At 34.4% G+C, this 23,097-nt stretch overlaps 1 protein-coding gene across 15 annotated transcripts in view; it reads right to left on the reverse strand.

Annotated features, from left to right (window-relative positions):
- Positions 1-23,097, reverse strand: part of PDLIM5 (PDZ and LIM domain 5) — a 204,045-nt gene that overhangs the window by 75,964 nt on the left and 104,984 nt on the right. For 4 of the 15 annotated variants that reach the window (XM_082728201.1, XM_082728189.1, XM_082728196.1 and 1 more), the window contains 5 exons: positions 14,948-14,990; positions 12,802-13,220; positions 3,318-3,335; positions 2,903-3,075; positions 2,500-2,536 (listed from right to left, as the gene is read on the reverse strand). In XM_082728201.1, the coding sequence (XP_082584327.1) occupies positions 2,500-2,536; positions 2,903-3,075; positions 3,318-3,335; positions 12,802-13,220; positions 14,948-14,990 (690 nt within the window). Of the gene's footprint in view, positions 1-841; positions 1,965-2,499; positions 2,537-2,902; positions 3,076-3,317; positions 3,336-12,801; positions 13,221-14,947; positions 14,991-23,097 lie in introns of those variants that run through there. The other 11 variants (XM_082728191.1, XM_082728199.1, XM_082728190.1 and 8 more) reach the window with 6 other exon arrangements.

A 23,097-nucleotide genomic window follows, 5' to 3' on the forward strand; every position in this document is an offset into this window, starting at 1 on the left:
TACTCTACCCTACCGCTTATTTTCATGAGAATTTCATGCCATCTACTTTCAAATATCATCTTTTTAGATGGATGAGAATTATTAGGTATAGGAAAGCCTGGTCTAAGAAAGAATATTTTCTTACAGAGGCCATAGACACAGTAATAATGGATTGATGTCAGGATCATAAAGCCACAAGCAGTGTCTGATACAGTAGAAGAGGGAAACCTTACTAAATTATGAAGTACAGTGGAAATAAGCACAGATAAATCCTAGATCTTTAAATACATTTTGTGTACAAAATTTTAGATAGTAATCAAACATTAACTGAAATTAATGTTAGTTTCTCCAAATTACCAGGTAGTTGTTCTAGTCTATGGTGACATCAAAGTGAAAAAAAAATGCAGAAAAATAAAAATGTCTTGAACGGGAGCACCTGGCTGGCCCAGTCAGTAGAGTATGCAACACTTGATCTCAGGGCTGTAGGTTTGAATCTCACACTGGGTATAGTAGACCTCATTTATAAAAAATAGTAGTAATAATAATATAAGTTAATTTTTAAATGCCTTGAATGCAGGCAAAATCCCCCAGTAATCATTTTCCACAAAGACAAATGCTATGTTGTGCAATAATCTAATTTTCTATGTTACTCACATAAGGTACTGTGTCAAATAACATGACAATTCAGAAAAAAAAAATGGGCCTTTGTCATACTCCACACTCATTCTAGCAGCCTTGCAAAATTAAAAATGTCTTGCAAATGAAATGTCCAGAGAATTATTTATTTTATCCAAGTGATAGTGTAACAAGTCCCGGAGAGCACTGTTACTGGTTTCAGGGAAACAAGAAACAATTACAAAGCTAAGTTAAAGGCAACTTTATTACAGTACTTTTCCAAATTTCAAAATGCATTTATTACTGAATTTAGAACTAACGTATAATACATTATTTTACAAAACAGAAAGCATATCTGGTCAGATATTAGCTTGCATGTATTGCCCAAAATATAGCTTCCTAAGAATAGCAGCAACACACAATAGTTTATGTCACTAAGTAAAATATTTCTGATGTCACATAATCATTTATACTTTATTTTATGTTCATTTAAAAACAAAACAAAGTTATCTTTTCTATTTCTTACTAGTTAATGCCTTGAAGTTGTTTATACCCTAAGAACATCCACCAGTTTGGAAATATTTCTTTTGGTAGAAAATGGGATTTTTGAAGCTAACCAGACTAAAAGAACACTCAATTTCCCCACTGCAAATAGAGGCAGAATTCTCTTCTTCCCGTTTTTAGGTGCCAAATCTGGGCCTCCTTCTCTTCATAGCCATCCTGAAATAATACCTGCTTTAAAAAAATACCCAAATCTATTATAAACTCTATTCTAATAAAGTCTTCTCTGTTTTATCTTGCCTCCTCCTATTTGCTTACTTAGGATAATTTACAACCCACTTTGAACATTATGTAATAATGAATTTAAAAGTAATCTTGGGAAAGGTAGTAACATTAAGGGTGTATTTTCAAAATTAGATGAGAATATTATTTGCTCATCTGCCTCTGCTTTACACAACCAACCAAATTCAACTTCAAATAGAGTTCCTCTTCCAACATTACTACACTAATAACAATGGAAACAGATATAAGACCACTGAACAGATCAGAGTCCCTTACTTTACTCTCTTGGTTTAAGATTTGTTAGCTACCAACTAGCACAAAACAAGTTAATCTTCCTCTTTTTTACAACTGCAGGAAATGGTTAGAAAAGTATAGAAAAGATTCTATTTTTTCATAAGGCAAATTTAATACAGATTTTGCTGTGAGGTTGGAAAAAAAGAAAAAGTGAATGAAAAGGTTATGTGCTGGTTGCTTGGGGGGCAAGACTCATAAATCACTGTACGTTAAGAGCACGTGCTGAAACTTCATGGTGCCAGTCACGTAATTTTGTGTATTTGGGACTAAAGACGTGAAGGGGTATCTTTTCCCTGTGGAAAAAAAAAAAAAGAAAAGAAAAGAAAAGTGATAGAAGAGTCATAAGAAAGAGAAAGAAAAAGTTTCTATACTTAGTTCATCATGCAGAAACATGCTTTTTAAAAGTTTAATTTTACATTAAAGATTTTAAGGGTAGAGCATTTTTATAAACACAGAAATTAATACACAGAGCCCTCTTGGAAACCCATTTTTATGCCCAAAACCAAAATTTCTACAAGAGAACACCAACTCACTCACGAAGACCCAAAGCATTAGCAAAGCACTCCCAAATATACTCTTCTGCCCACTTTTTTCAATACGAAAGGAAATTAACCTTGCATGAAATGCAGATAGTATCTACTAATTCAAAAATCTCTAAGTCTTTAAATCCCACAGTTAAGTCCCACCAAAGATACCAAAGTTAAATGCTTAGCTTCTAGTTACAAAGACAAAAAGCCATACCACTACACTGGAAAATGTGAAAAAATAAAGCGAGATCATTCATGTAAAGGAAAGCATTCCATACAACCAAAGAAATGGACAACTTACTTTGCCTTCTTTGTATTTTCAGTGTCCGATTCTTTCACTGAAATATAATAAGTAATATCCAACATTAGTTGACTTTTTTTAACTTGAAAAATCATTTGAGCAATTACCTGTACCAGTCAATATCAAATGGTCAAGCTGTGCAGAGACAATAAAAAACATCCCACGTCATGCTGTCATTGGCTGTGTACTACGGTCAGCACTACTACTGCTGCTACTACTGCTCTACTTTTCAATGCAACTCTCCTGGGCTAGCTTATGTACGTGAACCATATTATGCATGGCATAATTTAAAAGCAAACTGCCTCAGGAAAATTACTGTTTTCCAATAATTACCCATCTGTCTAAATGCTATTCTCTATGCCAAAGAACATTTGTATATTACAATCCCTAGGTATTCACTTACGATGCTCAGTTCCAGTGATCTGGGCGAGGATTCGGAAAGAACGAGACTGAGTCGTTCCAGTCCGTGGACGCCAATCTTCAGTGTCCTCAATGAGTCTCTTCTTGCTGGCATCACTATGAGTTGGTATGTGATAAAACTCCGTATTGCGCTCCACAATGTGTTTTCTTGGTGGGCTAGGAAGGAAAGAATTACAAATTTTTAAATCATATTAAGGATAAAATATCCTCTACCAAATTAATTATAATTTACACTGCTTTTTTAAATATATCTTTTGCTTTTCCTAGTGAACTCAGCCTCGATTTTTTAAAAAGATGTCCTGCTGTAATAGACTTTTCCTGAAACTAGTAAAAAAAAAAAAAAGACATTTATGTGCTAACATAAAATAATATAAGTATCTATCCAAAAGAAAGTTTACCGTTTAGGTGGGGTTCTCCTTTTAATGGACAGAAGAAGGCAGCAGAAGAGAGATTCCAGCATAAAGAAAAGGAAAAGAATAAGAAAAGAAGGAAAATAATGAGAATTGCCAAGTCCACAGTTAAAAAAATTTTTTTGTAATTACATGTATTGTTCTTCTACCTATCTTATGCTTCACTAAACACAGCTATGGACTATATTTACAACCACCATTAAATATCAACATATTCCCAAAATGTACTGGCTTTCACAAAATTAAAGGAATGTATCTTCACTACTCCTGGGAACTGGTTCAATACAGGCTAAGTCAGTAATTCCCGGGAATGGTTTAGTATAGGCTAAGTCAGTAATTCCAAACATAATTTTGAAAAGGGTCAGAACTGTTACTTTCTATAGCTTTCTCATTCATGTGTAGATATCCATCATTCTAAATAAAGTTATGTGCAGGGTCAGTGTAGGGAATAAGAGCTGTGGTATATGGGAAACCAATAAATTTATCAAAACACCAAGATGTAAATCTTGGCTCTATGACTTTCCAGATGTGTGACTTCTGGACAAGCCAACCTCACTGAGCCTTTTTCTTTTCATTTATAGATGAGTATATCAAATACAAAGTGGCACTGCTCTAAGCATTACACGAAATAATATGTGTGAAAGGGATTTTAAACTATAGAATTCAAGAACTATGAGTTTGCTAAGAACATTCATTTTTCTATTAACAAAGCATAAACATTAAGGAATTCATTAATACATTAATACTTTGGCCTAAGATCTACTAACATAATGAATACTCTGTTCTCTTCCCCCTCCCCATCAAAACAGGACAAACTCAAACTTTTGAAAGCTGTAAGTCTAATTCCAGGAGAGAAAAAGGAGCCTAAGTCTGGACTAGCAGACTATTGCCATAAGATCCAAGCAGAGAAAGTGCTGAAAGAGTATCAGATGTGAGTGTCAAAACCTCCTGGGTGTAACTCCTTGCTACAAACTCACAGTACTATCAGAATGCCGCTGGACTGCCGTCATTTTAAAAGTTACACTCCAAAAACTGTTTTGGTATACTAGAAGTGTTCTTACCCAATGAACAATATGATAGGATTAACATCAACACTGGCTTTAAAAACAGACAAGTAATAGTTTCAAGCATGACATCCTTCACTTAGTGGGTGTTTCGTGCAAGTCATTTAACTTCTCCCCGTCAGAGGAAAAGGGACTGCATTTACCTTAAAGAGTTGTTTTGAGGAATAAATAAGATCAATAATATATGTAAAGTGTTCTCTAAAGTACCTAATGCACAGTAATGATTACATAATGGCTTCTTTTATGATCACTAAAAACATTATTTGAAATGCATGTTTTAAGGGTATGGGTAATCAGGGGTGCCTGGGTGGCTCATTGGGGTAAGCCTCTGCCTTCAGCTCAGGTCATGGTCTTGGGGTCTCAGGGTCCTGGAATCAAGTCCGGCATCAGGCACTCTGCTTGTCAGGGAGCCTGCTTCCTCCTCTCTCTCTGTCTGCCTCTCTACCTACTTGTGATCTCTTGTCTGTCAAATAAATAAATAAAATATTTTTTAAAAAGACTATGGATCATCGGAATATATAAAGAACAGAAGAAGGGTGCCTCGGTTGGCTCAGCAGTTAAGTGTTAAGTGTCCCACCCTTGGTTTCCACTTGGGTTCAGGTCACAATATCATGGATCATGAGACTGAGCCATGTTGGGGCTCTGCGCTCAGTGGGAATCTGCTTGAGATTCTCTCCCTCTGCCCCATCCCCATGAACTCTCTTTTACTCAAATAAATAAATCTTGAAAAATAACAAGAGTAAATAATATTTACATACAAAATATTTATAGCTTATGGTAAAATTTTAAGATTCCAAAAGTGAAATATCTGATATTAATTACTTCACTAAAAACCCAATCTTTTTTAAAAGAGGGTTTTAGGGGGCGCCTAGGTAGCTCAGTGGGTTAAGCCTCTGCCTTAAGCTCAGGTCATGATTCCGGGGTCCTGGGATTGAGGCCCACATCAGGCTCTGTGCTCAGCAGGGAGCCTGCTCTCCCCCCCCACTCTCTGCCTGCCTGTCTGTCTACTTGTGATCTCTCTCTGTCAAATAAATAAATGAAATCTTTAAAAAAAAGAGAGAGAGAGAATTTTTTAAAAATCAGAATAAACAGAGTACTTCATAAACAAACTACATTTAGAAGATATAATTTCCTAAACAGACAACAGACAGACATAAGGTCAAGACCTTATGCAATTACTTGAAAAACTTCATATTTAGCTACTCAACTTAAAGTTTAAATTTCCCTGTAATTACTGAATGCAGTTTACTCTTAAATGGTGCCAATTTCAACTATAAGACTATTTTATTTTCTACAAAAGGTTTGGTCTGTAAAAGTACAAAACAGTGGTGTCAAGCTAAGAATAAGTACATTGGTAAAAATAAAATGACACCACTTAAGAATACGTTTTAGCCATAACATACTTGGAAAAAGTATGGCACACCTCTGAATCTCTGATATCCACCACAGCTTAAGGCCCTGTGTTAAGTGATATGAAGTTTCTAAACATTCACTTAGCTTTTCTGGCTCTGATACTCTAAACTCTGATGGCTGTGATAAAGAAGAGAGTCATCTCAATGATTTTATTTTTTAAAAATATATTTGAGATAGAACATCAATTTAACTATCAAAAGCAAATAATTTATTTCAAAATACAGATATTCACAATTAGCAACTTTATTCATATTTTTAAAAAATACTAAATAAGAGAGACCAAAACTATGTCTCTAACTCCAGTATACACAGTCTACAATACTTATCTCTTTGAAGGGGCAGCTTACTGATTTTTCCCACCGCCAAAGTGGAAAACACACCCACTGATTTAGAAGAAATTCTTTAGTATGAAAAACATGTTTCCTAGGTTCCTTAACAAATTTGAAAATTCTTGCATGAAGAAGACATTAACCAAGTTTGCTGGTGGTATTAAATTGAAAGTAAGATGGAAAGTTAGAGACAATGATGAAATTACAAAAGGAACCATTGATTAGGTACTTACACAGTGCCAGGGTTACTGAAGGAAGAATAATACACACAAGAAATATGTAACAGAGTAGAGAAGACATTGATGTTCCCAGGATAATGGAAAATGGACAAATAAGAGGCCAAAAAAAAAAAAGGGGGGGGGGGAGATAGGAAAAAAGAAAATAAAAAATGAAATAATGAAATTCAAAACAATGAATTCACATGAAGATATTACACATAAACACCATGCTTCAAAATAAACATGTAAACACAAACAAAAATGAACAAATATTAGTCAAAATTCTGTTATATGTTAACAGAGAAAGATTCACTATTTAAAAAGATCTCTAGGTTTATTTATTTCATTTTAGCATGAATCCAAATTTCTATTATGTTCCTAACAAAAGGGAGAGAATAAAATAATTACTGGATGTAAGATGTAGAAACAGAACATTTTAGAAACACTTAAAATTAGAGAAAGTCTTTCACTCACATAACATGTGAAGTATGTATTAATAGCAAATGCAATCTCACAAAAATCATCCTGAATCATTAAAATAAAAACTTAATCCTCTGCCAAAATCACTATATTGTACACCTGAAACTGTATGTTAACTTGGAGTAAGATAAAAACATAAAAAGCCAAAAAAAAATTATCCTGAAACAGATACTACAAAGAAATAACATGCTATTTGATTTTTCTCTTAGTTTTAAAAATGTGATTATGACGGAAAATATAGGAAGTATACTGGATCATAAATAATGGGCTACCACTTAATTTTCATACTCTCCTCTGTCTGTCATTGCCATGCTTATTCACAAGCAAATCCAGTAAGTCTGATATTGATTCATAGGAATTCATGCTTTCATTTTCTATTATTTTTTATTACTCAAAAAGGCATGCCTAATATGATATAGTGAAGGAACTATACTAGTAACATTTAAAGAAGGAAGATCTCAAAACATAATTCATTCACACAGCCTATTAATTGTATTATCATTAAAGACAAATATATTTATACACCATTATGGACAGAGAAGACTGAAGTATAAACTGTACATAGTTTGCCAACACACTGCTGAACCAATCCTGAAATGAAGCTTAGTCAGAATAACTAGCAATTCATTATGACCTCGTGACAGTTTTAATATTAACACTGCTCAGTGTAGCTGTATTTCCTGGATATATATCAAAGTCAGTTTCATAAACTCTACAGAGGACTGAGTTTCACTGAAGGGGGGTGGGATGCAGGAGTATGCTGATCTCAGCATTTATTGATATGTACTCTGCTGTAGCCACGACCCAAAGCATACTCTCCTCTGCCTTATGATTTTAAATAGCAGGGAAACAGTTTTTCAAAATAATCTCCCCTGAACAGAATTTTAGATACATAGTTAAACATTTTTAAGTTTAGGGGGGAAATTTTTGTATCAACATGAAGTTGGGAGGGAACTGGTTCTATTGCGTAGTAAGTGGCAACAAATGGAGACTAGATTGGTTTCGACCTAAAGATGCCAATTTGCATACATCAAATGAATATTTCCAAGCATTTCAGAAAATGTGCCCAGGTGGAATGGAGCATCATACACTGCAATGGCATTTGTGCTAATGTGACAATGAGAAGACCTGGCTCCTCACCCTGACTATGCTGCCACTTGCCCTCTGCCCTGGACAAGGTGAAATCTACTACAAACAGTGAAATGGTTATAATTTCTTTTTCTTTCAGAATTCTTATAAGGGCAGTAAGTTTAATTTATGTAAAGACACTCTGAAAACCACACAAACACAGATTTGTTTTTAGGGTAGATCCCCTAACTGATACTAAAAACAAAAAAAGTACTATCAATCCCAACTGTAGTTTATGCACATTATTCATTTATACTGCTTCAACACATTTCAAAACAAATACTAGTTCAAAGTAACAGAACAGGATCACAGTCAGGTAATGCAGAGGAAGGCATGTCAAACTGGCTTCAGAAAAACCTAAGCTTGAATCTTAATCACTTACAAATGCATGACTTGAGAAAATTAAGTACCTCTCAGTGTTCAAAGTCTGAATGAGAATTAATCACATAATCCACTCATAAACACCTAGCACAATGGACAGTAATATCTAATAAATTAATGAATCTGAATCCTGAATTTAAAAATACATATATTTAACCTACATGCTTATATTTATTTTTCCAAGACACAATTTTTCCCCTTTATAAGTGAAATTGTTTATTATGGACTCTAAAAACTAGTCAAAATTTTTGTGTATAAGAATTTAAATAATAAATTAGGGCTTGGCGATCTTTCACTAGTACCATGGTGTACCATATTCCTAAGGGTATGGAACATGGAACTATTCAATTAGTGAGACCACAGCCACACTGGAATAAAGTTGTTCTAATAATCTGATCATTAATTCTCTGGTATGCCTAAAATAGTTAAATATTATGTATTTTCAATTCTAATCTACATTGTGATGATACATTTCAACACATGCTCAGACTAATCATAACACAAAATTAATTTATCTAATGTGATTTTTGTCTATTTTTAAGGCTATTAATCACCAGCCAATGTACCATCAAGACCAACAGACACAAAAGCAAGGTTTTAAGGGTATTCCACAGTGATTCCCAATGTCTATGCCAACTACCTATGTCATTTAATAAGCCACTAACTACCTCTCTTAGCTAATGTCGAAAGGTATGTATAAACCTTGTATCTAGAGTCACACAACTGTACATGTAGAGGTCTAAAACTTCCAGCAACATTGCTGAAAAAATAAAAAACGTTCTTAAGAAACTTTACCTGGGAACACTGGTTTGTTATGTGAATTTGGAAAACAATTTAGTTTTGTACATGTTATTTGCTAGCGCTACGTATGTTTATGCTTTCTCTTGTATCTTTCTCTTTGTCTTTTAACAGTCTTGCCTGACACAAATTACATTCCCCCAAGCATTATGTCTTATAAACCACTACACAGCAAACCCCACATATATTTTATGGCAAAAGTTAAATACTATTATTTATTACCAAAAAGCAATTCACTACAACATAGCAATGCAAACCAAACTTATTGAAAACACTAAATTGTGTTTAATGACAGCGGTTTTGCAAAATGTTAATTTTGCAAAAATCAGACACATTCATGCTCTTTACTCATATATAAATCACCATATTTCCTCTCCAGTAATGTGGATACTAACTTTGTCACTTGTGTTTTCTGTAAAAAGAAAAGCATTTTAAAATATTACTATGATATCATACTTTGCATCTTCCAAGGCCACCAGTTTCTTCAATATGACATTGGAACTGTTAGAAGAAATTGCAGTCCAACAAAATTGAAATTAATAAAGGATACATGACGCACTTACCTCTTGAAAGCAGTGGCACATTATAATGCAAGGCATATGGAAAGAGAAAAGGTAAATTACTTAAACTACTTGATGCAAAATAGCTTCCCTTCCAGTTTGGAATACAAAGTCCCATTTTGTTCTAAGTAGAGTAAAGAAGGAGAGGAGTAAGGAAAATAGCAAGTCAAGACCAATAATTTGTATATGTAGAAGAAAGATTAAAAATTTCACAAAGTGCCTTATTCAGTGTTATTTATAAGAAGGAACAAGAGCACTTACATAGCTTTATTAAGAAACCTTCTAAAACTATCAATATAATTACAGATTTTACACTTTATGATGAGTAATAATTTCTCAGTAGTAATGCATAACAAGTAAACACTTATTTGTGTCTTATGTTAATTAATCCCACATAAATTTGGGTGAGACACCTATCAATTTGGCAAACTGGCCAATGACTTTAAATCACTTAAATACTAGGGGTGCCTGGGTGGCTCAGTGGGTTAAGCCACTGCCTTCGGCTCAGGTCATGATCTCAGGATCCTGGGATCGAGTCCCACATCGGGTTCTCTGCTCAGCAGGGAGCCTGCTTCCACCTCTCTCTCTCTGCCTGCCTCTCTGCCTACTTGTGATCTCTCTCTGTCAAATAAATAAATAAAATCTTAAAAAAAAATTTTAAAAAATCACTTAAATACTAATAATCTTTCTGCTTTGAGGAAAAAGTCAACTTAAGAACTTAGCTTTATATCCTTCTGAATTCTTAAATTTTTGGTTACTGGCATGTATTATTTTTAAAATAAAAAGTAATTAATAAAAAGTCACAACTCTCAACATTGCATATCTTTTGTAACATTACCAAAATATGAAAAATGAATGTACTAATCATATAATTAGTAAATACTCTTGACAATTATTTCAGACAAAGTTTGCTACCTGATGAGGGAAATATATTCACCAATACCACAAAACACCTATCCTTCAAAATGACAGATCATTGACTAGTAAAAAGCGTGATTTATCTTTGATTTCTCTAATCTGAATGCAGTGAGAGAAATGTCAACTGCAAATCTGTCTGAGAATTTCACAGACACCACACTTGTTTTCAGACTAATCAAGTGTTCATTGTCCATCACCTGGACAACATCTGAAATCAACCTATCTTTAAATATACCCAGTTTGCTAGTGTGAAGCAGTACCTTGCTTGTTCACGATGCAAAATATGTAATAACCCCCCTTTCCTCGAATTCTTGCACAGTGCTAGACAAAGGCACATGCTCAGTAATCACATGTCCGCTGATTAAAAAGCCGTCATCCCGGCCTTATCACTATACACCACTGCCTACAGTTTCAGTTTGAAAATAATAAGCTTTAAATCATTTTATGTTTAAGGGTCAAAGTTGTTTTTATAAAGCTTCTTATTCATTATAAAGTTGTTTTTATTAAGTTTTTTATTCATATTTTCATGTTGTAAATATAGTACTTTTCCATACCTCAATTTACTTTTACCTGTATAAGTTTCCACTATGAAGACTATCTTATATGAATCAGTAAAGTTGGATTTTTTTCCTTGAAAAGAAAAAGGCCATTTTATAAACTTTCAAGAAATGTAAGGAGAAATATTTTTGTTCAGACACTTCTTCCAGTGGACTTTTTTACACTGAAATGGGAATTTAATTAACATAGTAGATTTCTGCTTTGAGTATTCTATTGCGCCAATAATTTGACAGGCAGCATCTTTCTTCTAAGAATATCCACTTTGCTCACTCTAAATTCTATTGTCTTGAAATGGACACACAAAAAAACACAACCAAACACACCTCAACACTACATATTATTTCTCTTTCTCAAATAAAAGAAGAAATAACGTTCTTTGAAGGACACTAATTTTCCTCAATATATGCTTCAAAACTTTAAAAAGCCACCCACAACCACAAAAACTATATTTTCGAAGCAGTAGCTGTTCTTCCAGACCTCCTGCTCTTTCTCTCAGCAGCAGCCTGGAGCCCTGCCACCTTCTTTTCAAAGCCCCACGTTGCCATGGCAGCGGTGCTACAGAAAGCACAGCCCCTTCATTACATGAATTAACATTCGGAAGGGATTATCTTAGAAAGGACCTATGCACGCAATTATTTTAATTATATTTTCCTGGGAACTGGCATTGGTTAAAAAAAAAAATCATGCATGCAGATGATTTTCCTTTGTTTTCCTTTTAAAGAACATTTTTGTCACAATAAATGTGATCAAAATGATTTTACAAAAATGACTTTGGCTTCAAGTATAGTCACAGAATTCCAAAAAGAGTAAGACGACCATCTATAAAGGAAGCTGCTGAAAATGCACATCAACCAATGCTTTTAAATGCCTCAAAAAGGAAAAAAATAATAAGGAATAGATTTTCAAAACTTCCACTGACATTGAACATCTAGTGTCCACTTCCATAAACCTATTCACATTTTAGAAAAACCTTTACAATGAAAACATCCTCTAATTTGTTTCTGATGTTTGGGAAGTATCCTTTGATGCTATTGCTCTGTCATTACTGTTTGCTTTTACAGACCAAATTCTAGCTTAAGCTTATCTGAAAAGAATGTTGCTGACTATCTGACCTAAGCTAATGCATCATACATAGACATGAGTCAAAACTAAATTTGTTTTCTGTCTTAAGACTACTTCTTAGAAAAAAAGCTTCTTACAAGCTCCTCATTTCCTCTCTCCTTAGGATGAGATACATAAGCTGACACAACTGTAACCACTCTGTTTAAACTTTCAGTGACTAATAAAAGGATGGAAAAAATGAGAAAGAAAGATTCAAGATCTGCCTTGCATTATAAGTGCCAGCTGCTCCATGTTATACCAGGACTTGGAGAAAGAGTTACAGAGTAGTATGTTACATGGTTCATAACATGTCAAAATGCAGTACTCAGGTTTTGATTAACCTATAATTGCCTTGCAGAAAGTGCTACATGTATATAATATAAAGCTACATGTTAATGAAGCAAATAAAATTTTATCTTCTTTCCTTCCAAGAACAGCTGATGGGGGGTGGGGGTAAATTATCTCCCGGAAATTGCCTGAAAGAAGAGTTTTGATAAGAGCAGAAAGCACCCTTGGCCACCTACCCATTTTGCTGTTTAATGTCACCCTGGGATCCTCTTCTCTGCCCCTCTGCTAGCTCCTGAGCAGTCTCGGAACACGCGGTGGTGACTGTGGGCTGCCGTGGGACATTAACTGCAGGTTTACCAGCGCTCAGTGCAGATGAATGCTGGTCAGCACTAAGACTGGCATTAGCATGCAGTCCGGATGCAGCAAATGAGGGAGGAGTGACAGCAGCCACGGGTGGAGGGGAAGCATGTGATGAAGTGGTCGCATGGGCTGGGGTGAAGGCAGACGATGGTGATGGGATGGATGTGACTTTTGGTGAAGACACAGAACCAAAGGGTCGTGGTGCCTTATTGTAGGCCATGTTGGTTGTGGAAGTGACTTTGGACACAGCAGGAGATGTAATGGGCACAGGTTTAACTACTTCTTTAGGTTCTCCCTATGTAAAATAAAAATAAACATACACAAAAACACACCAAATACATGCAAAGTAGAACTGAAAAGAACACACAGCTAGTTTTTAAAAAGACAAACACAATCATGTTAGCAGCCCCGATTTTACTTGTTTCTACATAAAAACAATGAGCGTAACATGCATGCCAACTGATCCCAACATGCACAACACAGATGCACACGATGAGGGTTTTTTTTTATATATATAAAAATGAAAGAAGTTTCAAAATATCTAGGAACTAGAGTAGGAAAACTATCAAAAAGCCTAAATGCCATCGTAAGTGTCAACAGACACTTTAATTTCCCAAAAGGAAAAAAATTTTAAATACCCCATAATAAACAAAATATTGCTAACCAAAACATTTATTTTAGAATATCCAGAGTCTTGATTTAATTCCATCTTTCAAACATGTTTAATTACTCCCCAGAGTAATTATGTAATAACCCCCCTTCCTCGAACTCTTGCACAGTGCTAGACAAAGGCACATGCTCAGTGATCACATGTCCACTGGTTAAAAAGCCATCATCGCGGCCTTATCACTATACACCACAGAGTACAATTACTTGATTCACGCAGAAAAAAACAGCATATTTCTAAGTCTCCTAATAAAAAATATTTTTTAAACAGAAGGAAAAGATCATTTTCTCATCTAACTAAAAATGTGCACATTCTAATGATTATTTTGAATAAAGATATTGCTTAAAAGAAAAATCTCAAAAATCCACCTGTTTTTCTCTCTGGAATGTTTTGAGATATTCTTTAGAGGTGGAATAAAAATTCTTTCCCTCTTCCAAAATAGTTAATAGTTGTTTTAAAAAAAGAAATGATCTTGGATGTTTCTTTGTTGTTTATCAAAGAAACATTAATTACTAAGAAAGATTAATTCCTCCTAAAATTAACATAGTTTGTGTTTGCAAATCCTTATCCCAAAGAAAGTGTTAAGTTTAAAACAAAACAAAACAAAAGGTTAAGCTTCTGTGACATTCAAGAATAAATTCCTACTCACCCTACCATCCCAAAAGAAGAACAATCAAATTCTTTTAAAAACCTACAAGGGTGGCCCTATTATGTTTCATTTTAAGAAAAAATAAGTAATCTAAATTAATCTTGTAGAAATAATAAAGCTAATTGGGAGGAGGGAAGTAACTTATGTCTCAGCAAATCAATATAAGTAATTCAGTGGAAAGGCACAAATAAAATTAAGGAGAAAACCCCCCAAAGTATAAGCCAGGGGTGTATGAAAAATGGTTGGGGACCATTTGAAAATATATATGAGAGAAGAAAGGTACTTGCCAATAACCTAATCTAGAATACACTGAAAATGTAATTAGAAACCAATTAATATTACTAATAAAATGTTATCAAAGACTTGTGACATTCATTTTCTGGAACACTTTTTTTACTCTCTTTAAAACATGTGAATAAACATAGACAAAATAAAAGTGAATGTAAGAAATATGGATATAAGTTAGATAATATATGGCTAAAGAAAGCATGTTTTAATAATATGGGTATAATTATAAATGTCAATTAAGAATGTGTTGATTTCCATCCCTCACCCCCCCCCCCACAATGTTTAAAGGAAAAGAACTGTAAGGAAAACTGTATTGAAACTATAAATTGTCAGTATGGCCTAAGACAAAGAATGGAAATGACAGTGATTCAGGAGGGACAATCAAGTGGTACCTAGTGATACCAGATGAGAAACACACCTTCTGCACGGCAACTGGCTCAGGCTTGGGTGTAGCAGATGCCCTAAAAGGGGAGGGAAAAAAAAAAAAAAAAGAAAGAAAGAAAGAAAAAAGGGAAAATAACCATAAGTTTTTACAAATAACTTATTAATATAATTTTATTAGTATATACCTTAATATGTTAAATATTTATAGTTTCATAATTCATAGTCTTGACTATTTGTCCCTACTAATTAACTCCTGTAACTCAAATGCTGCAAGTACCTATATCCTTACACACTGGATATTCATTAGTTTTCTACACACTCAAATGAAGACAGACAAACACCAATTGTGCTTCATCATGCACCCGTGTTTAAGTTTTCAGTTACGGTTATTCTCCACCCAAAACTGAAAAGTATAATAAACATGACTTTCTCATCCTTGAGTGGTTCCTGAAATCTAATATGAACCTCTATCTCCCCTGGTATCTGCCTTTTCTTCTAACACCCAGGAATATGACCACAGGATATTGGTCTCTGTGAAGATAGTAAGTTCTGGTTGAATGGAGTCACTGAATGAGTATTTATTTTGTGTTTATATTCCTAAGTGCTTGTACAAGGTAATGTATTTGTTATGTTAAAACTAAACTTTAAGTTCTTCTATTAGGCTATAATTTCAGTGAAGGAAATGACCATATCCCATTTCTGTCTCTACACCAACACTGTGCCTGGCATGTAATATGTCATCAGTAGTAAGAGTGGAAAGGAGAGACCAAGGAAAGAAGGGCAGAACTCCATGCATAGAGCCTATTTCCAATTCAAATTAGGTATTTCCAAAATATGCCTTCTTTGTGTATTATTACTCGCTCTTTGGTTAGCATGGACTAACAGTAACTAATTGATTTGGAGCAACTATTGCATATAATCATGACAAATAACCAAAGTAGCAACTATACTTAACTCCATTTTTCAGATGAGGTATTTCAACGTTTAGAGTAAGTAAATTACATAGGATATACAGCTGGCTGACAATTCTTACATATTACAATATACTACCTGCAGTCAAGGACAGTAACTAAATGACTGGGAAAGCTTCTAATAATTTACCCAATATTAAGGTACATATTACGTTTAATAATGCCAGAAGCAATGTGACTCCTCTTATAATACAGGCTGCGATATCAAGTACAAGATTCAAGAAACGTAACTATAGTAGGTAAATAAGTGATAACAATTTTAAGCTACAGACCATGAGATTATTTTACTTATAGAGAGAACAGATTGCCAACAAAAGAAACTATCATAGGATATTTGATCTCTATAATAATGAACTCTGATCATTTTTAATAGCAAATGAATTTTCCAGTAACAATTAAGTTGGTTAGTTAGGGCAAGCACCAACTGAATAATTGGCTGACCTAATGAGAGGCTACAATGGATGTTAACATTCAGTTACCACAATATAGAATTATATTCTGTGAAGTTGCATAACTTTCCATGTGTACTCTCAAATAGACAATTTCTCTTTTAGCTTATAGGGTTATTATAATAAGCAAAGGAAACAAGTTCAAGTACAGAACAGTGGAATCTTCCTTTCATTGAAATTTCACAATGAGATGTAATCACAAAGGATCTACTTATTAAAATCTCCCAAGACATTATTGGAAGTTTGCCATAATAGGGTAGTTTTCTTTTTCATCTGGACACTTAAAGGTACATGGAACTCTTCTAGCAATGTAAAAATAATTTATAAAAAAGAACTTGATATTTAACAGTCACCAAGTTTCCAAAGAATAAAATGCATATATCCCTATGTCTATGAAAACAAACCCCTTAGCTTTTCCTAGGTGTTAGTTCTTAACCAATGTTAGCAACAATAACAAGGAGAAGCTCAGAATGGTTAGTTTACTTAATTTTGGAATCCAACCTCTTACTTTGTTGAGAAAGCACAGAATAATAATAGTCCTAAAATACTTTATGCGCTGAAAGCTCAACAAAAAATACTGTACTGCTTGAAATCTTGAATTAACAGAAGAACTTAAAATCTGAAACTTGAATCTATTTGCCCTGCTTACTTTCTGATTCAGTCTCACAAGTGCAACTACCTGAACTAAGAGAAGCAGTCAGAAAAAAAGAAATGGGGTGCCTGGGTGGCTCAGTGGGTTAAAGCCTCTGCCTTTGGCTCAGGTCATTATCCCAGGGTCCTCGGATGGAGGCCCGCATCGGGCTCTCTGCTCAGCAAGGAGCCTGCTTCCCTTCCTCAATCTCTGCCTGCCTCTCTGCCTACTTGTGATCTCTGTTTGTCAAATAAATAACCTTTAAAAAAAAAATGGATAACACACCCTCAAAATCCCAGAATTAAGTCCATTAAACATTAAAAACAAAACATCATTTTGTAGGGGAAAAACAGACTTACTTATAAAGTAATGTCAAATAAAGTAGTTGGTACTCAGTGCAATAAAAATTAGTTCCTTGGGTTTAAATATTTAAATAACCACCAAATGAGTCATAAAATCATTGAAACTTAGATTTGCTTAAAGTTACTTTGTTACGACATGCAAGTATTCATCTGACCTCTGAAAATTTATAGGCGTTCATAATTTAAGCCATATAATTTTTTTAAAAGATTTTATTTATTCATTTGACAGAGATCACAAGTAGGCAGAGAGGCAGGCAGAGGGAGAGGGGGAAGCAGGCTCCCTGCCGAGCAGAGGGACTCCATCCCAGGATCCTAGGATCATGACCTGAGTTGAAGGCAGAGGCTTTAACCCACTGAGCCACCCAGGTGCCCCAAAGCCACATAATTTTTTTAACTCTTCTATTTAAAATGGCCCTCATTTTACTTTTTAATTAAAAATTCTTTTTAATTTGACTTTTTGAAAAATTTTTATTTATTTGTTTATTTGACAGAGAGAGAGAGTACAAGCAGAGGGAGTGGAAAAGGGAGAAGCAAGCTCCCCACTGAGCAAGGAGCCCTATGCGGGACTCAAGTCTAGGACCACAGGATCATGACCCAAGCTGAAGGCAGACCTTCAACCGACTTCGCCACCCAGGCTCACCTAAAATGGCCCTCATTTTAGAGTGTGGTTTTGCTTTTTGGAGTAGAGAAGTCAAACTGTCCACATTAAAAATATTTGGAAAAATTTTCCCAATTTTTTTAAAACACACAGTATATGTACCTATAACATGCATTAATTACGTTTTTATAAGATCAGTATTTAAGTGTATTTATCTTATATTTAAGTGTATTTTAACTTACATGTATATTTAAGTAAAATTACATACTCTTATGACACAAACTACTATGCTTTGAGAAATTAAAATACATGACAAATGAAATTTGCAAAATTAATGAACAGCATTGGTACTAGGTTTTTAACAAGTCAGACTTCATTAATTATTATAAAATAAAATGAGATATACCACCTTTTGCTCTCAAGTGTGTAGAATTTTTTTAAATGTTAACACATAATGTTTGTGAGACTGCATGTTGCTGGAAAAACTATATATTAATATAGCTCTCTTGAAAAATAATTTCGCATTTGTTTATAAAAAGCCTTGAAGAGGGGCAGCTGGGTGGCTCAGTGGGTTAAGCTCTGCCTTCCGCTCAGGTCATGGTCTCAGGGTCCTGGGATGGAGCCCTGCATCAGGCTCTCTGCTCAGCAGGAAGACTGCTTCCCCCTTTCTCTACCTGCCTCTCTGCCTACTTGTGCTCTCTCTGTCAAATAAATAAATTAAGTAAATAAATAAATAAGCCTTGAAGAAAGCTCATACCCTTTGACATAATAATCAGCTGCTGGGAATCTATCATAAGGAAACAACCTGGAATTAAGGAAAGGGCTTTATGTATAAAGATATTCATTCCCTACAATGTAACTTATATACTGAAAAACTGGAAACAACAGTTTAAATAAACAACAATGAGGAAATTGCAATAAAACCACAATAGGAAAATGCAATGATTAAAACCATTCTTTGAAAGAATCCTAAATTGCGTGAGAACATGCCTACTTTATGATATTGAGTGAAAAAAGGAAGATATAAAATAGAATATCCAGTATGGTCAGTGCATGGAAAAAGTAGATGGAAACAGACTAACATTTTAGTAAAGGCTATGAATATTTGTTTTTTCTCTTTTGTGTTTTCTGTTTTATAAAACATACATGTGCTCTTTTTATGGCAAGAAAAACTACTTCTCAAAGTATGTTTCATGGAAAGCGACTTTTCAAAACACAAAACAAAAAAAGAGATTCTGTTACCAAAGATAGCTGTAATACTTCAGTTACATAAATATGCTAGGCACAGAACTTCTCAGAGCCTTTAATGCCTAAAGAAAAAAATATTGCAGACTGTTGTCCATAACCCTTTCAAGTATGGCATACTAATGTATTTAGAATACTTATTTATTTAGGAAACCTTTCTCAAGACTGGAGTAGAGAAGGAAAAAACCCTCTGGGAAATGCTATTTTAAAGAAACAGTAAAGAAAGTAAATCTTTGTAAGTCTGAAATGTTTACTTAAGCCTCCTGCAAGTGACTAAAATAAAGGAAAAGAAATATTACAATCCATATAATCCACAAAACCTTTTGTCATATCAAATATATTCTTTATCAAACTAGTGCTTTCTTCAACTGTGTTTAAATAAGCTACCCAAAGGTTATTAGAATAAATTATTAGAATAATTTAAGGGAGGAAAATCCTATTTTCTTCACCAAACTGAAAAATGTATTTCCTATATTCCGAGGAGAAAATCCTAATATGTGAGTAAGAAAAACTATTTCTCAAAATTAAGATTTTTACAGTTGTCTTTCTTTAAAAAAAAATACATTATACTGATCATCTGCTCCTTTACTTTAGAAATGTCAGAGATTACTTCAAAGTGAATCATTTTTAAAAGACGTTTAAATAGATAAGCAGTTTTAAAAACTGAGGTATAATTATTAAAAATTATTCCCACATTTTTCTCTCCAAATCCTGGGAAATACACAACAGGGTGACATATCTCCATTTCAACCACAGTGATCATCACAAGTCACTTTTATGTACTTTGTGTTTCAAACCAGCAGAGATCCTGGCAATGGCTTAGTGCCATGGCTCAACAATTTGCTTATTGTTCTCTCTTCTCATAGTGTGAAGCCACTGTACAGGACTAAGCCATGATGGTGAGAGACTAGTGCCCTGGCCCAGTACTCTCCTCAGCTCATGGAATTCAAAGAACAAAGCCATCAGTGTGGCTAGAACAATCTACTTTGAAAGTTGATTGATTTTTGGGAGAGCAGCATCCAAAATAACAATCCCTGGTGCACTGCAACCAGTTTGAGAACTTCTGGCTACACAGCTGAACTATTTCTATGTTATAATGGATTTTATTAGAAACTAGAATTGTGATGTGCTGCTTAGAATAATTTATAGGAAAAATAATGCCAAAAATAAGCAATAGCTCTATCAGGGATTAGGTTCAAAAGAATCAAATAAAACTACATTTTATGGACATCCTATGAATGGTGTTATATTTAAGTTATATACTGAATTAATGTATTTTTCTAATACTGCTTTATAAAATAATGTGCTCTTAGTTTTAAAAAACTAGCCAGTAAATATTCACACTGGTGTTTAAGAATGAGGAACTAAGCAACAGAACTAGACTGATAAAGATTATTCACATTACTCATTATGTCTTGGCGACTCCTTCAACCATATCTAATATGCTTAACTCATAAACAATCATACAGAAAACAGGAGGATTTTTAAGTTCCTCTTCTGTGAGATGAGCTCTATCTAAGTTTCCCACAGCATGGCCATCTTTGGGCTCACTGACCTCAAGACCCATAAACACTAGGGTACATCATTAATCACTTTAATTGCAAAGTTGTCAATTTGCAATAACAAAGCAACTCCAGAGGGAAAAAGTGAGTGCTCAAGTGTGTAGAGGGATGTCTCCTTAAACAATTTCCCCATATTTTATTGTACTTCCAGTCAGTCTACTCTACTGCAAACTCAAACCTTAAACATTTCAATCACTTATGGCAATGTCTTCATGCTTTTTTCTAAACAATTCAAGAATTATCTGTAAGGATTAAATTTTCTCTAAATAACGTACAAAAAACTTATATCATAGTACCTTTTAGCTATTAAAAAACTGTGCTCACCACATACACATAGTCTCACTTCTGACTTCTCTCTCACTCTTTTCTATCTTACCTTTGGGGACTGTTAAAACAGGACTTTTTCTTCCTTCCAAAAGGGAGAAAGAACCCAAAGCTGGACAGATTCTGAACAGTGAGAGAAAAAAGGGAAGAACACAGAAGCAAGGGAACTGCGCTAGCCCATCTGAGTACCTGAGACCCCTTCTGCATATGGGCTTGGCTTAAAACGGGGAGAGGCTCTGGTAAATCCAGAACAAAGAGATGCCACTTGATAAATACTTCCATACATAAGGATGAGGGCCTTTTGTTTTAAGATCCTTCTTAGATGGTCATAGCGGTTGATGGGGTTTGAGAAGAAACTGTCATCAACCAATTCTAAATCAAGCCAGAAACATACAGAAGAGGGAGGGTGGGAGGAAAAGTGGAAGGAAAGAAGGAAAGGACTTCTACTGAGCTCGCCTGACCTTTGTACGTTATTTAGGAGCAGGGTGGAGGTTCGGAGGTGGGGGGAGAATAGAGAACATTAGGCAAATTTAAAATGATCAAGTATTTCCCATTATATAAAAAATGACAGTATGCGTATCAGCATTACGTTACATTACCATTTACTGGGGCCTCACCAGGAACTCGACACTGAATTGAAGGCCTTATATACAATACACCACTTAATTTCAAAAATAAAGTCCAGAAATATTAAATAATTTGGACTGCTAATGCCAATGTTTAATGCCAGTGTCCACATTTTCCTCCCTCAAATATAGCCATCTCACCCAGAAGGAGCCAAGAGATTAACAAATATTTCTTCTCATGGTATGTGGCTATATTATGGTTGACGTTCACAAATTCTATGCTATTACGATCTTCAGAAATGCAAACTGAATACTGATCAATTTGAATAACTAGTTTTGGTGACAGGTTTATATGTTACTTGACATCTTTCACTTGAGATCACCCTTTCCTCTGTCCAGTCATCAGTATTTATTGAACGGCAGGCACTGTTCCAGCGAGAGGGAATACAGTAGTAAACAAGACTAAGTTCCCTGCATGGAATCTACATTCTAATGAAGGAGGCTGATAAGAAGGCAATAAATAAGATAGTTTTATACAGTGATCAATGCAAAATTTCTACCTGATTCTAGATGGAAAAAGTTTTGTTGTTGTTTTACTCAACGTTTATTTCCACAAGAACATTTTTAACAGGGAATATTAGGTCTGTCAATTCTGCCTCATGTCCACACTCAAAATAACCTCAGAACCACTGAAGGAAAAAAGAAATGCATTTTTCTAACTAGTATTTATAAAAGAACTTCTACCAAGAAGAATGTTAAATAAATTGTGTAATATTTTAGATATGCTCAAGTTTAAATAAAAGGAACTTCAAAGTTCAGGATAATGCACTCTTATTATTGGTAAAATTCTTTTTCATTAAAAGTTTTAAATACGGAATCTATTTTATAAACCCCATTGTTAAGAAATGGCAAACTTTACTAAACGGGCTAGTCACTACTTTAGGTTTTGTGGGTCATGGGATCTCAATTTAACTATTTAAAGGTCTGTCATTAGAATAAGAAGGATGATACAAATGTAAGCGAGTGAGCCTGCCTGTGTTCCAATAAAACTTTATTCATATAAACAGGTAGGGGTCTAAATGTGGCCAACGTCTGGTGTCGATCATTTTACGGTTTTGATTATAACAAACCTTCTAGGAAATAACCCTATTATGAGCATGGCTCTTTTGGACTCTAAGCCTCACAATTATTCTGCATAATAAAAAAACCCTAATTACAATTTGTTAGACACTAACAGGTATAAGAAATCAGAGTTTAGCTTCTCATCATTCTTTCTGTGGTTGCTGGGCATTACTTGTCAATTCCTTTTAATCCCTCTACTGGTAATTGAGTGACCCATCTAAACTTCCAAATTACCCATTCAAATAAAATTCACACCACATAAAACTGATACTGAAGCTTGGTGAAGAGACAGAGATAATGTTATTGGATTAAAAATGACATTTTAAGCACTATTTTTAACTCCACTACTCAGCA

The sequence above is a fragment of the Mustela nivalis genome, assembly GCF_964662115.1.
Source record: "Mustela nivalis genome assembly, chromosome: 4".
NCBI classification, from domain to species: Eukaryota; Metazoa; Chordata; class Mammalia; order Carnivora; family Mustelidae; genus Mustela; species Mustela nivalis.